General features: G+C 36.8%; 1 protein-coding gene across 1 annotated transcript; it reads left to right on the forward strand.

Moving 5' to 3' along the window:
• Positions 1-10,715: 10,715 nt before the first annotated feature.
• On the forward strand, positions 10,716-16,697 carry bco2b (beta-carotene oxygenase 2b). The gene is made up of 12 exons (XM_020644878.3): positions 10,716-10,868; positions 10,997-11,195; positions 11,934-12,145; positions 12,461-12,576; positions 12,706-12,808; positions 12,913-13,041; positions 13,368-13,528; positions 13,992-14,159; positions 14,260-14,397; positions 14,665-14,847; positions 15,029-15,139; positions 16,097-16,697. The coding sequence occupies exons 1-12, from the start codon at positions 10,829-10,831 to the stop codon at positions 16,211-16,213; spliced, it is 1,677 nt and encodes a 558-aa protein (XP_020500534.1). The 5' UTR covers positions 10,716-10,828; the 3' UTR covers positions 16,214-16,697.
• Positions 16,698-16,709: the final 12 nt, after the last annotated feature.

A 16,709-nucleotide genomic window follows, 5' to 3' on the forward strand; every position in this document is an offset into this window, starting at 1 on the left:
TTTTCTAAATTGTGTCCTGTTTTTTTTTTTTTCTTAATCTTGATAAACCCCTTCCCTCTAACACCCCAGACCATAAAAACCACTTGTTTGATCTCTTTTAGTAATATTAGTAGGCCTATATTTAAAATATGTTTATGATAATTGTTTCTTGTGTTGCATCCACTAAAACCAATCACGATCATTTCTGGAGTGAAAAATACCTTTTAAAAATGGCTTTTCCCCCTGTTAAATAGTTATTCACATTATTTAACATTTTATTTTACGTTTGTATGTTGGTCATTTGCAGGTTTGTAATAGCAGCTTTCTACCACCAGAGGGCCCAATTGAGCTGAAGAATAATGCCAAAATGCTCCAGAAGTGTCAGTAGCCTTTGTCTTTATTCTGAAAGCTTGTGTCATATATCCAAATTCAAAATATTTGTCAACTTGTTGGTTGGTAGCTACTGATCATATGTTTTCATAAAGTCTCCCACCATTCACTTTCTCACTTGTATGCAATGATTTAGGTTATTGATAAACAATTTTGGATGTCCAAAAATCTCCTTAAAGTCATTTTTGTGCAGTATTAAGGAGGCAATATTGTTGGTGATTAGAAAAACAAGGGGTTGAGAGAGATGTACGAGTATATGTTAACATTCTTTAGAAATAACTATGGACTGTAAAAACGGAGAAAGTCTTTGATGATCTTTCCTCAACAGGCTATCAACAGTGAGAATGGAAAACCATTCATAAATGCACTTTAATGTGTGCCTGTCTAAGTTAAAAATGCACTCCCAACATTGGTAGATTTATAAAAATAAAAGTTATGGAATCAGATAAATCTTGAAAACCGGTTTTTGAAATAGAAAAGGGTTACGTAATCGGATTAGGTAATCCCTCTTCTATCTGGATAAAACTCCAGTTTGTGTTGTTTAAACCTTTGAGTGGGATCAGAAAAACTTTGATCCAAGCAGACGACTGGATTCTGACTGAAATATAGGGCGAAATGCAAGAAAATGATTAAATTGGTCAAACAATACAAAATTTTTAAGAGGTAGTTGTTTTTTGTAAAGACATTTTTCTGAATATATTTTGCTCTGAATGCTGTTAAATGCTGTTTTGCTCCACTGACTAAGTGGCAGATAGGGTTGGAGAATTGAATTGAACTGAAAGCCTTTATTGTCATTGCATAACAGGATATAACAAGATTAAGAGTCCCGGCTAGTGCAGAGACATTAAAAGGACACACAGGGACACAGTATTTAAAACATTTGTACAGACAAGCACATTTAAAACAAAGAAACAGTCATGTAAAAAAAAAAAAAAATACAGAAATAAACCAAATAATGAAGGGTTTTATCTCCAAAACACAAAAGGCATCCTTATTAAACATTAACATTCAATTTCAAGTAACAGAGGATCCTTTAATGTGGATTTCAGCACCCCTGTAGACAAATTCCCTGTAGGAATTTAAAGGGATGCTGAAAGAGCACAAACTTAAATCAATTTGGAGTTTTCTATGTTAATAGCCCTGCATTGGAAACCTGACTTGTCATGTGTTTGTATGATGTTTTTGTGTGTATTGGCCATGCATCTACTTTGTGTTTTTGATGTCTGTTATTTTGATGTTTTTATCATTTTATTTTCCACTGATGTACCCAGGTCTCTCTTGAAAAAGAGATTCCAAAATCTGAATGAGACTACCTGGTAAAATAAAATAAAATCATTTATTGGGAAGTCAGATTTGACAGTCCTCTGACAAAATCTTAATCAGGTTGATTCAATACAGTGTTTCTTTGAAGAACCAGGATAAACGTGAGCTGGATTATTTGATCCATATAGTAAAAGTTTACAATCTCTTTTATTTTTATGATCAACACTTTCAAAAAGTATTTTTTATTTTTTTTTTAACTTCTGTGTACCGACCATCTTTCTGATTAAAATGACTTTGAAATGACACTCTGTGTTTGGAGTTGTGAATTTTGGGTTCTCTGTTTTATCGTTTAGCCTGACAGAAGTAGGCTACTAAAGGTTTTGTTTTTTTTAAACTACTTCTATTTCTTAAGTCAGTGCAAATGAGAAGAATGAGCCTGATCAAGCCTTTTCAACAACAGGGCCCATGGTACCCTGGATTTCCTGCAGGGCTTAATGAATGGCAGTCCTGCTGCTGCAGTCATCGTCCAAATATAAGGGAGTCTACGCATCCTGTCAGGGAATTCCCCTTGTACGTCTGTCAGTACCCCCGAAAAATAGACTTTATTTTCTCAATTCTCTCCTCTACTTTTACGCTTAACGATCTGTTGCTTATGAATACCTCAACGGCATCATTTCATCTCCATAAAGATTTTGAGTATGGTGATGAAGTTGGTTTATTTTTGACACAAGAATTCAGAAAACATGAAAACTTTGGACCTGTGTTGTTACACAGAATATACCAAATTATTAATTTCCTAACATAACAGTTTACTTTATTTACATTACATTGTCTTACATCAAGGCCCAGAACAAATTACCGAAAGTAGCAGGACCATTAGCCCAATTTGTGGGAATCATCCTGCAACTAAAGATAATGTTAAACTGCATTCAGAAAAGGAAATATCTACTTATAATAACAGCAGTATATTGGCTTTATGTTTTTTAAAGGAAGGAAACAAATCTCTAAATCACACTTGGAGATATGGCATCCAATCTGAAATGTAGACCTGTACCCCATTTGGGGTCATAGTCGTATGATATGAGAGTGCCAGCAGCTATGAGTCGACCTATATTTGTTGAAACAAGTCTCATATTTATTAACAGTAGAGTCTCAACCCAGTACTGCATGGCGACATTTATGAAAAATGGAACTAAATATATCACAAAAGATGATGACCTTGCACCAGTGTGAAAAGTTGCTTTATCTGCTATGTTCAGAGTCACAACTACCCTATCATGAATCCTTATTAACTCTAAGGTTTGTCAAACTTTTGTTAAACTCTGCTTGACTTCCTCCAAAAGAGATAAAAAAAACTGTAAAGAGGAGTCATTACAAAGCAAAGAGGTTATATGATATGCTGGCTGGCACTGGGTCGAAATGTACAATCTTGTAGAGGGTGAATCAAGTTAAAACACAGCTGTGTGGAATAGGAAGTGTGCTTCTGGGTCGAATTCTTCATTTTGAGTAGCTCCAGTGTCACATCTAACCAAGACAAGTGGCTTGTAATGCATTGAGAGGACAGTATTTTAAAAATATACTGCTTTACAAAAAAGAGTGATTTCCTAGTCAATTCTATATTCTTGGATTCTGAAGACATTTCTTTTCTCCTATACTGAGTCTACTTTCTGGCTGGGACAGTGTAGCTGTCTGCCACTAGGGGGGCAAAACAAGCTGAGGGAAATTATCCCCAAAAAAAGCTAGAGAAGTCATATTCTGTGAGTTATATGAATACGCCTCTTGTCATTATTATTCTGTGAATTTATTTATATTTCACATCTTCTTCTCCTTGTGATTCTCATTACTAATCCTCAAAACAAGAAAACTGTCAATGCATATACATGTTTTTTAAAAAAGCGCTTCATTTCATGCATTCTTTTACCTTTATTATCTTATTGTTCATATTGCACTATACTACATTATATTATATCATACTACATTATATTATATTATATCATACTACATTATATTATATTATATTATATTGTATTATATTGTATTATACTACATTATATTATATAACTGCACTCTGCATTACTGTGGTACAACACTGCCTCTCTTCTCTGCTGTTTACATTACTTGCTGCTATTTATTTATCATACCAAGTCACTTTAATCATCACTTGTCACTTTATCTTGTCATTCTCTTCAAATACTGTTTCAATTCTCAATTCCCCCCAGTTAACTTCATCATTCATTTTGTACTGTATATACCCCCTGTTTTTATTTTTATTTGTATTTATCTTATTTATTCTGTTTAATGTGTATTTGAGCTTTCTTGTCTGTGCTGCTGTAATGCCCGAATTTCCCCTCTGGGGATCAGTGAAGTACTATCCTATCCTATCCTAACCTTATCTCTCATGCTGTGTTTTTGCAGATCTTGTGCAATATGGGTAATGTTCAATATACGTTGTCCTGCGTTGCATTGGTATGTGCTTTTCTGTTTACATGTAGATGAGTTATAGTAGTGTTTTTGTTATTACTGACTCTCGTGGAAGCAGCTGAATGTTTGACAGCACTTTGAGTCCAAGACAAATTTCCCCAAGGGGACAATACATTTTATCGTAGCGTATCATTTAGGTCAGTCTTTTGCAAAACATCCTAAACTGGCAACACAACAGCCACCAAACTTTTAAAGTTTTGAAATTCAATTATCCATCCTTATGCTACAACTTGAAATTTGTTCCCGCTTTGATTTGCCGCTCTTGAGCGTATTTGTTTGCATGCTTGGAGCGGATTGAGATAATTAAGTCTATCATGATCTTGTCACGTTCAGGGGAAAAACAAGGAACTGGACCCACGTGCAGACTTAACTAAATATAGTTAATAAACAAAAAGGCCAAAGGCAAAACAAAAACTTCCTTCAAAAATTAGAAGTCAAAAAACACAGGAAAAGTACTTGAAACACAGGTAAATAGAGGTCTGGCATAAGACATGGGGAACAACCTACAACACCAACAAACAACAACGAACTGACACAGAAGGGAAGAAACACAGAGACTAAATAGACACAGGGTAATCAGACACAGGTGAGACTAATGACACAGGTGAAGACAATGAGGGTAATCAACATGGAGGGAAACACACAGAGGCAGGACAAGAAACACTGAGGAGAACTACAAACTAAATCCTGAAACACTGAAGACGCACAGAACTCAAGAAAGTAACAAAAACACACTAGAACATAAAGAAACACTAGGGTACGAAGTTACAAAATAACACAGGAAACACTAAAGACTAAACAACACTATAGAGAGGAGAAATTAAAACATGGAAACCTAAACACTGAAATACAACTAAATAAGACCAAATCATGACAGATCTGATTTTTTAAAGTATAAGCCTTTTTCCTCCCACATGTTTGGCCATTTGACACACTAACTCTCTAAAACATGGATATAGTCTTTGTGAGGTCTCCCATAGGTTTCTGAAGGGACATTATAAAGCCCAAAGTGGCAATCGCCTTATTGAAGGTGCTTTCTCAATCTCACTTTAGATAAATCTAGTCACAGACAAAGAGCTGGAGTGAATGCAGGCCTTGAGCCTTCATCTGGTCAATGCTTTTCTGTATTTTAATTTATAAATTGTCAATGAGTTATGAAACCTCCAATCTAATCTTTTTGTTTTTATGGTTTCTGAACCACCAGTAAATCTTTGACACACACAGATGGTGTAAAAGTGCTTTGAGGAGTCTGAAGACTAGAAAAGCGCTATACAAGCTCAAGTCCATTTACCATTTACAAATGCTGAAAAATGCCCACTCAGAACTGGCTTAAAGCAGCAAGAAAATAAGGATTTAAAACGTTTGTGTTTTTTGGGAGAAAGCCGAGGACTTTGCACCAATGTAAAATATTGCTCTATCTGCTGAGTACAGAGTGATGACTTCCTTATCATGAAACACTATTATCGCTGAAGGGTTGTCAAACAGTGGTTAAACTCTGTATGACTTCAGTCATAAGAGATATACTGATACTCATAGGGACAGTCACTGAAAAGTCAGGAGGTCATTTTAAGTGTGGTTCCAATGTTTTTTTATTCTTTCTATCATTGGTGCCTGATAAGATTATATGTTATCAGTGAAAAAAGGGGTGTGTGGAGAATAGTGGATGATGTCTGAGCTGGATTTGTAAAGCATAGTGCTGAATGTGTTGCTGTACAACAATGTGGACAATATAATCATAGTAGGGATTCTCAGTGGTGGGATAACAATCCATAAAAATGTAGGAAAGTGTTTTACTTGATATTGTGTTTTTATGTTAATTTTATCATTCAAAAACAGATGAAACCCCTACATTTAGTATTAGGGTTAGAGTGGGCATATACACCAAACTGTATGAAAACAGGGACAAAAAAAAAAATCCAAACATGGTTTCTGTTAGTTCTTAGCATGTTGCTTTATGTCTTGAAGTGATGCATTAGCATGTAATTTAGCAGTGGTGTTTAACTATGACTGGTTATTTCCTTGTCAGAGGCAGGACTTTGTTGGGCAACTATTGTATTTGGGCTGTGTTGGAGGCTGCCTCAGAGTGAAGCCTAAGAATGACTAACTATTCCAGTAAATCTGAGACACACCAGAAACACTTAGCAATATCTACTGATATACAATTTGTTAAAACTTAAAACCAATTCTTATTAATCACTTTCTCCACCATGTGGGGAAGTTTAGACATATAGGGCAGTAATGGAAACGTCATTTTGGCAGAGGTCTTTAGCAAGCACTGTTACATAAAGATAATGTCAGTCTAATCAGTTACACCCTATATGGACTAGAACTATTAATATATGTTTACTTTGTAGCCTGATCAATTGAATTTTCCATTGATTTCAGTGTCCGTGGGTATTTGCTAAGCACATTGCCCAGAGCGCCCCATCCGCCAAAGAACTTCTATTTCTGGGATCTGATGTACTGGGCTTGTCTTGTGTGAGCAAAAAAACACAAAATCTCTTACTTAGATAAGCAAATGGACATGAAGCAGTGTATGTGTCAAGTGACTCTAAAAACAATGATACTACTGTTAAATACTTTTTTTTTTTTCTTTTTTGAATTAACCTAAATGATATTGGCTGATATCCCAACATTATCAATGTTTGTAAATGGTTAAAACTGTTGACATAAATCCCAGCCATTGGGGCTTTGTTTTTGGTAAAAAGGCATTGGTTATTGTTCACAAAGTTTATTTTATTCATCGGCCAAACAACACAGTTAAATACAAACATCAAATGTCAAAACAAGAATGAAAAGTCCCCTAAAACTCATTAAAGTTTTGTTTTTAGCGATGAGAAGATATCATGTTGTGCTACATGGGTGACATGGAAACAAGCCCATTGCTGTTTTGATTTCAGCTTTTTACAGAGTTATTTATCAGGGTCCATTCTGCTACACTGATCAGCAGATACAAGCTGCGCTTTGTTCCTCGTCCATCCCAAAGTTGAAATATTTGGGTTGTGATGTCCTAAATGAATCAAATAAAAAAGAGCAAACTACTCAGCATTTGTAAACAAATTTTATATTGTAAGCTCGCTGCAATGCAGAGGACAACTTGGAAACAAAAGTTCCATCATCCTTCCTGAATTGACCAAAATCAACAAATGAGCTCTTCATCAATGAAAACAGTTTTACATAAATCGATTTGTAACGACACAGTAGTTCTTTCTCTGCCCGGAGGGAGAGAAGGTGATTCCTATTTTTAACATTTATAATTCTTTATTCTCAAGCCAGTGGAAACAAATCAGTCAATCACAAAAAGATTTGATTTCTAGCATAAACTCCATACACTGATGACCCATGAAGCTATGTAAATGGTTTGGTTCTGCCTTTGTTTTTGTGATCAATGTATCATCAGTGTTGACATTGCTGCAGGGCAAGAGTTGTTTTTCTGGGAACTTCCAAGTTGAGTTATGCTGACTGGTGTATCAGAAGGGTAAAACGACTAACCTCATTTTATCAGAGCTTCTAAACCATCAAGTTGGACCCTCGTTAATCTATACCAACAGATTCTACATACAGAATGTACAATCAGTACATGCAGGCGCTCCGATTTGTGTTTGTAGTCCATTTAGAGGCAGGGTTGTTTTGACAAATCACGTATCCACAGGAGTGTTTGTAGCAAAAACAGTGTAATGAAATCTGTGGTAGTTACATCCTGGCTCTCTTCTGTGGTCATCTCACATCTATAGGGATTTATTTATCCCTATAGACAGAAATCTGCATGAAGTGCAGGTACAGCTTGTTCTAGAACCAAAATCTCAATTTGAGCGACTTATTAGCTTGAGATCTCTGACCTGAATAAATAAGGGGTTAACAAAACTAACAATCAAAGTACCTTCTTGTTAGTGTTAGATGGCCTTTTTATGTGAAAAGTTGCCTCTACTCGGTGGTGGCTGATGCAATTTTTCACTTATGGACCAGGATGTACATCTTGGTTTGTTAGCTGGATGCTAAATTAAATTATAGAACATAACACAAAATAAACTGCTATTAACAGGCTATCAAAGTTAGCATTGCAAACACAGCTTTTGTAACTAAAGAAACAATCTATTTAAATTCACAATGTTCAGTAAAATAGATTCTTTATTAACTTAAGTGATTAGTTAAGTTAGTTTCTTATCCTCTCTACAGTCTCTAACGCTACGGTTGTGTCATTGGTCAAAAAATCAGCGACCTGTGGGGCTGATTGAATTTAGCCCAAATGATCAGCAAATCAAAGGAGCGTGTCATGACACCTGTCAATCATTTACACTGCGGGAGTGATAGGATGAGGATGCCACAGTACCTGGGCTGTAGACTGTGCGTGTTTTTCTTGTAACAGTTAGGTTTGGTTGCTACTCTAGGTTCCACCCAAGTTGGAAACAATCTGCTGTAAGTTATTTGAAGAATCAAAGGCCTTTACTGGATTGGACAGCTGAAGAGAGACAGGAAATGTTGGGAGGAGAGAGCGGGGGATGACATGCAGCAAAGGGAAGAGGCAGGAATCAAACCCACGGCACTGCATGAAAACTATTGTCTCTGTACATGGGTTGTGTGACATAACTTCCAGGATATCCAGCGCCCCTAAACTGTCTATATCGATATTATTACCATTACCTCAATGCTAAGAAATAAAAGAACTCCCTCTAACGTAGACTGAAAGTACTTTAAGTGAAATATAAGATGAATGAATAACTATCATTTCAATATACACATATCATTTATATAACTGTTAGATTAGATAGTTCATGTATAAAAGATAAACAGGTTAAATGAGGGAGCGTGCAGTTCAACTGCATCATCTCCTTTGAGTGAAGAGGTCGAACTGTTAACGCATGCCCGCTGTTTCACCCCATACTATCCATAACGTTGATCAATGTTCAATGTGTTAATATAGATAAGACAAAGTGAGAGCAGATAAATACTATTTAGATAAGAGCATGTAAAGACAATGCAAATCCCTCCACCAAAGCTGATCCGTTTAATACATGCAAATAAACATCAAGAGACCTTGTTGAACTTCAACTTGTCAAACAGACAAACATCATTAAAATAAATCTAACAATAACATAACAAGAGGCTACCCCATTATGCCCCGACTTCATCGTAACCAGTTACAGCCCACAGTAAAATGGGCGGTTTAGATTCTGCAGTTCACCTGCTAGTCTGTATGGTGGCTGGGAAGTGCAAAAGCAAAATTGCAAAGTGGGAAACACTTTTAATTAATTTGAGACAAATGTACATTTTGAAAAACATTTTTTACATTTTATAAAACTAAATTACAAAACAAAGCTTTCACCAAGGACAAAACACATCTACATTTTATAAAACAAAGATGTGAAACACTTTTGCAAGCGCTGAGACAAATGTACAAGAGGCAGAACACTTTCACCAGTCCCCAAACTAATTTACAAATGACAAATGAGTCTTGATGGAAAGGGAATGTATCTAATGTTGGAAGTGTCCCGGAAGTTATTTAGTTAGGGGTCATTTTGTTTGTTGTGGCAGAAAGACTGTTCGGATTAATTATTATTATTATTATTATTTTTTTTTGTTGTTGTTGTTAATCATATATGTATAAACACAAGATTATATTGGTTTCTATATGTCTCAGTTCTGGATGGAGTTATTTGCAGACCTCTGAGATGCTGGATACTTCAAAAGTTTGAGAGACCGTCCACATGAAAAGCAAAACTGACTAATCTGGCTCAAATGAGTTCCACAAAACGGGCAAAACATCTTTCTGTCAGCACAAACTCCATATCACTGTCTGCCAAGTCTTTCCTCCAAAACAATCAAAATGACCCCTAAATCAATTACTTCTGGGTCAATTCCAACATTTGGTACATTCCCTTTCCATCAAGATTCTGACGTTTGTAAATTTGTTTGGGGACTGGTAAAAGTGTTTCACATCTTGTAATTTGTTTCATAAAATGTAAATGTGTTTTGTCCTTTAAAAATGTTTTTCAAAATGTAAATTGGTCTCAAATGTTGTAAAAGTGTTTCACACTTTGTCATTTTACTTTGCACTTCCCGGCCACTGTAAAGTCTGTGACCTTTGTGAAGAATGAAGAAACAAAGATTCACTATACCTCACAGTCTGATAACTGATTCACCTTTCAGTGCCCAGACGGGGACCATAAAATGTGATTGTTATCCTCTTTATTGGTGATATACATTAAGGAGATATCAGACACTCATGTGGAGGACAATTTAAATAAATATCTGATGGAGAAAATTGCAAACGCAATACAAATGACAGAAATGGAACTTTTCAGTCAAAAGGCTGATTCAATATAAACATAATTAATTTACACATTTAATATGCATTAAACATTCAGACTCAAGTATAAATACTGTGTGAAATAAAGTCAAATGTATGAAGAATGATGATCTCACAGTAAAAATTTCCATCACCTGTTAGTAAGATCAAGTGATTATCTCTGTGAATAAGTTACCACTTGTATTATCTTATGATCATGAAAAACTTCCATTTTGCAGAGGATTACACAAGCATGAAATCACTGTCTTCATGCCAACTTATCTTACTGGGGGACAAATCAAGGGGAGGGTCACTGTCAGAAGGACTGTATAAAGCTTAGTGCAAAACCAAGAGAAAGCACACGACTACAGGAGGAGTGTACAAGACCTTTCAACACTGTAACATACTCAAGGAAGAAAAACCACAGCCATGGCAAGCATCAAAATCCAGCAGCAGAACAATGCTTCAGGTAAATATTTGATTCTACAAACTTTGCAAAACAAATGTTCCTAACCAGCTGTTTTCATAAATCACAATGATGTATCTAGATGTATATGTAAAACATTGTGACTTCATGTTTTTTCTTTTTTCCCACAGCACTTAAAAAATCAAAGTCTAAGAAGAACATCAACCACTTCACAGATGTGCACGGTCTGCCCTGCATTGAGAAGATTGTGAGCTCAGTGGAGGAAACACCCGAGCAAATCGTCACCAAAATCACTGGCAAAATCCCAGAATGGATCAACGGGAGCTTCCTGAGAAACGGACCTGGGAAGTTTGAGATTGGAAACCAGAAGTGAGTATTCAAAGTGTTGATACGTATCCTGCAGCCAATACATAACAAAGCTGACTGCATGTATAGTAATCCAGTTGGATAAGGAAGATTTGTACTTCAGCAGATCAGGTCCTACGATTTCTTTGCATCATTTAATATTTTGTGGCCATAATTAACAAATCAACTAAATACAGTTGCAGTGAGCCTATCAGATCTGCTTACTGTTTTAATAAACATAGTGAACCAAATGTTATCATCAAAATCTTGTATTTTAGTGTGTGTTGGTATGTTTGATAAAGTTAGATATTGCCTTTTTGACAATGTATAGCATTGAAACTGCATTAATAGATTACTGTAGGTCATTTGGATTTTATAGGAAATAATAAAATAGAATGTATAATTTTTCCAAAAAGGATAATGCTTAATGTTGTTTGTTGATTATTCCACACAAAAAAAGACCTGTTCTTACATGCAAGACACAACCAAGTTTTAATAATGAAAATGATGTCTGTGGTATAAATGCCCAATGGATCAAATGCCTTTAGAAATGTAGAACTCACATTTGAATAAAAATAGTTTTGGTATTTTTTATTATGTAAGTGACAACATATGCCTCAAACTACAACAGGTTCCCATCTTGTCCCATGCAAGATGTCTGCAACATGGTTCCATCGTGGAGTTGGTAAATATTATAACACATCACTCCTACTGTATATTTCTAACTTCTTCCTTTTTTTTTTTACTTCCCTTTCTCACCAGGTTCAATCACTGGTTTGATGGTATGGCTCTCCTGCACCAGTTCAAAATATGCAATGGTGAAGTGACTTACAAAAGTCGCTTCCTGTCCAGTGATAGTTATCAAGCCAACAAGGAGCACCACCGCATCGCCGTGTCGGAGTTTGGCACCGTCAATGTGCCAGACCCCTGCAAAAACTTCTTCCAGCGCTTCCTGTCAAGATTTGAGTTACCAAGTGAGTATTTTATCGAGTATTCTTGAAAGGAACAATATCACACGATGCAACAGGATATGATACAATACAATATGTTGATACAATATACCATAGTAAACACTTAATTTGTCTTGGACTCGAGGGCTGCAAACATTTACTTTCCTCTACAAGTGTCAGTCATCACTTTTCATTGAGTTATCTCTATAAAATGACTGCGCGTTTAAGAACACAGTCCCAAGTTCTGGACTGTATATTGCTAGCTAGAGGTGTTTATTACAGAAAACAAGTTTTTGTTGTGGTTGTTGTTAACTTTCACATGTTGTTTCTCCCCTCTAGAACCCACAGATAATGCAAATGTGAGCTTCGTGACCTACAAGGGTGATTATTATGTCAGTACGGAAACCAACATCATGCACAGGGTGGACCCTGAGACACTGGAGACGACTAAAAAGGTAACACAATGATTATAGTTTTAGTGTTAAGATAAGTAGGCTACTGTCACCACTTATTGGCACTAAGCAGCAGTGTAAAATCAAAAAATAGAACAAAAGCGTTTACAAGCCTTTCTGCTCGCTAATCAGGTGGACTGGAGCAAATTTATTGCTGTGAATGGAGCGACGGCACACCCTCACACCGAGCCTGATGGAACAACCTACAACATGGGGAACTCCTACAACCCTAAAGGTATTTTAGAAACACCAAGTCACTTTTTTTTTATGAACCATCATAGAAGCACGGAACAACATTTCTGCTGACCGTTAGCCGTTAACGGTTGTCTGTGCTTGCAGGAGCATCCTACAACATCATCCGTGTGCCACCAACCAAGGACACAGATGATGAGACCCTGGAGGGAGCCACTGTGTTGTGCTCTATTCCCTCACTGGAAAAGACTAAACCGTCCTACTACCACAGCTTTGGTGAGCAAAAGTTTCCCCCAGATCAGCCAAAGCTATAAATCAAATAGAAGGAGTTGAACTTTACTATGTAAATGCATATTACATCAGTGTCTATGGAGATTACATCTTCGTAAACACTGTTACATAATCTGGTCACAGCAATCCATCTCCATTTAAATTTATGCCATATGAGATAAGAAGCCTGACAAGAGACAATGAAACTTAGAATAAAAGAGCAGATCCCAACAGTCTAAGCAGTCGGTATCAGAAATGGTATCTGGATTGGAAAACCACTTGTTTTCTCAAATAATTTTTAAGAGAAACTAATGTAACCCTGTCAATTTCAGCAATGTCTGAGAACTACGTGGTGTTCATTGAACAGCCAATCAAGATGGATCTGTTGAAGATTGTGACAGGCAAGCTGAGAACGAAAAGCATCAGTGACGGTTTTTACTGGGACCCCAAACTCAACACCATCTTCCACCTGATTGACAAGAAGACAGGAAAGGTAAGGCTTGGAAACTAACTTTCATCTCACTATGTAGCCTTTATAGAGGCCAGGTCAGTGTCCTTACTGGTGGAAAACCAAAAGACCTTTCATTTGGAAAAAACATTGAACTATAGTGAGTGGCGTGACATTAATAATTCTTGTATCATGTTTTAGGTTTAGTCATATATAAATGTGATGTCCCCAAACAAAGATTTCATTTTGTTAAAATACGTTTTAAGACTTGAAAAATACATCACAAGAATGACTACACACTCAAAGGTCAGCAGGTGATATCTAAACCTTGTAGAGACAGTCCATTTAATTCATGATAACATTACAGTTCTCTCTGCAAGTGACTTAAATGTACATATATTTAGATAAAGGGTCTTACTGGGTCTAACAGAAGTAAAAAAAACCTTGACCCTCTTCTTACTATTTCTGTACTGTATAACAAATACATTTGTCCCATCATGCTTTCCAGGTAAGCTCGATCATGTACCTAGCCAAGGCACTGTCAACCTTCCATCAGATTAATGCGTACGAAGAGGGCGGCTTCTTGATCATAGATATGTGTGCTTCAGATGATGGCCAGGCAATCTCCAACTACAACATTCAGAACCTGAGGAAGTCTGGAGAAGCTCTTGATGAGGTAAGAGGACTAAGTAAACCCTTTATCTTGTTTTTGTTAAGTTGAAAAGTATTGTGTTTTTCTTGATCCTGTTAAAGTCATGTTTATATTGTCCCATCAGGTGTATAACACCCTGTGTCGAGTCTTTCCACGGCGCTTTGTTCTTCCTCTCAATGTGGGCAATGATACCCCCTTCAACCAGAACTTGAACAACCAGTTCAACACCACAGCCACTGCTTTGAGAACAGCCAAAAGCAAGGTGAGCGGCCAACACTGTCTACACATATCAACACTTGGGTCTACTCAGATAACTCCTTATGTTAGCGCAAACTAAATGGACCAAGCTTGGTCCATGGGCCAAGCGTTGTCAGTTAGAGACACTTCCCTTAAAAAGTCTTACGATAACTTGGTCTGGATCATTCTGTTACAAAAATGCAATTTCTTCTTAACCGTTTGAAACAGTAGTTTTGTTTGCCAGTGTTCCTTGAGCCCCATTGCCTTACGCAGATTTTTTGTCACTGTTCAGGTCTTCTGTACCCATGAAGACCTCCATGGAGAAGATCTTCATCAGTATGGAGGTCTGGAGTTCCCTCAGATAAACTATAGCAAGTACAACACCAAACCCTACCGCTACTTCTATGGCTGCGGCTTCAGACATCTTGTAGGAGACACACTGATCAAGATGGACCTCAACGGGAAACAAATGAAGGTGAGTTTCAGTCTCTGATCATCACAGTCAAACAATTAGTACAATAAAAGTAAATTATCCTCAGAGGTGAGTAATCACAGCTGGTATCTTATCTCATGGTGCTTTTATTGGTCAGCAATATACCGTAACATTTTCAAACTGCAACAAACTTAATCTCTAAGACTACTGTATTTACTCACAGGTGTGGGAACGAACTGGTCTTTATCCATCTGAACCAGTCTTCGTACCCTCCCCCAATGCAACTGAAGAGGACGACGGTGTTGTCTTGTCTGTGGTCATCACTCCTAATAAGGTAAATCTGGTTCAGTGAAGTTATTTTCACCACGGCAAAGTTGGGACATTTGCACTTATGGTCATTTACCTTTTATTTCTGGATTAAAGTTATGCCTGATGATTTTGCCAGCAGCTCTAGATCCCCAAATTTCTTCACAGCTCACTGTTGATTTTAATAAAATCATACGATGAAAATGTTTCTAAAAAAATCAACACACCTGAGGAAATTCGTAGGAGGCAATGGACTAAAACCAGAGACTGAATATGTTCGGCGACTCATTTTTCTAGTCTGTTATATGGAAATTAAAATTCCAACTACTAATCACATTTCCTGTGCTGAATGTGGTTACGCATTGCACTGGTCGATATTCCACTTTAAACCTGACACAGCCTTTGGTACATTTGATCTCAATTTTCTGGGTCAAAATAATGTCAAACTGCACTGCTACTAAAGGATGCTTTCGATTTACTGTGCTTGTTTACATCCGGGTAGTAGAGCAGGAAGAGGAGGCCCATTAACATGAGCTACAGCCAGTCTATGGCTACAGCCCTGTCTAGTGGCTGTGATGCAGTTTGAGCTTAACATTTAACTGGAGTCTAGGGCAATAATGTTTAACCAACTAGTAGTTATTGGTGCAGACTAGCAAGGGGGAAGATGTTTCATTGTTTAGTCGACTAATTGCACACATCCCTATTATGTATCCATCTGGTCAGTGGTGTATCGTTTTGAAGTCTTACAATTTAGGGTTTTACCAAGCTGTTTGTTTTGGCGACCTTGTTTAACTTTCTTTACTGACTCCAAACGGGTCCATAATTTACAAAACATCATGCCATATATAGCCTAAAGGTGATGTTTATTAAGTCATTAGGAAAAGTTTCCCAAAGTGCATGTCAGAGTTGGATAAACTTCTGATTTCTTAAACTGTTGAGTACTTACATTCTTTTTTTTTTCCTCCTTCATCTTGATTACTTACAGGACAAGAGCACGTTCCTCCTGGTTTTAGATGCCCAAACGTTTGAGGAGCTGGGCAGGGCTGCGGTGCCTGTGAACATCCCCTACGGTTTCCACGGGACATTCAATAACACGGCTTAGACATGCGAGGAAGCTCACAAAAACTCACTGTACCTCCGGGCTCACTGAAAATTAAACCCTGTATGTAAATATTAACTGTGCTGTTTGTTTAACTGGAAACTAAGAGGTCACTCCATATATGAATGTATTGTAAATATGTTTTTTCCACTTTACTTTTCACCATTTCCATTTTCATAAAGTGTTTAAAATAGTGGTCATTTAAGGCAAAGTAAGATCATCTTCAACGTCTGCTGTTTAGTTATGTACATACTGGTAATGTGATAAAACAAGTTTACAGCAAAACATGTCAGATTCATTACAAATTAAGAGAACTCCAACTCTTTTTACAGCACCTGTTGTGTCAGATAGAGTGATAAGTAAATGCATTGTGGCGGTGGAGAAAACGTCATCGATTTCATGAATGATTTATAAAACAGCTTGTGAATCTCTGTACCAAAACTGTAGATCGATACTCTGTAAATAAATAAAGTGTTCTTAAATAATTGATTATGTCCTC

Source organism: Labrus bergylta, chromosome 11 (assembly GCF_963930695.1).
Source record: "Labrus bergylta chromosome 11, fLabBer1.1, whole genome shotgun sequence".
Classification (NCBI taxonomy): Eukaryota; Metazoa; Chordata; class Actinopteri; order Labriformes; family Labridae; genus Labrus; species Labrus bergylta.

Bases quoted from the DNA above. Each gene is read 5' to 3' on its own strand.
- bco2b (XM_020644878.3), top strand. From the start codon at position 10,829: ATGGCAAGCATCAAAATCCAGCAGCAGAACAATGCTTCAG. The intron at 10,869-10,996 runs GTAAATATTTGA...TTTTTCCCACAG, and splicing joins GCAGCAGAACAATGCTTCAG to CACTTAAAAAATCAAAGTCT. The intron at 12,146-12,460 runs GTGAGTATTTTA...TCTCCCCTCTAG, and splicing joins GTCAAGATTTGAGTTACCAA to AACCCACAGATAATGCAAAT.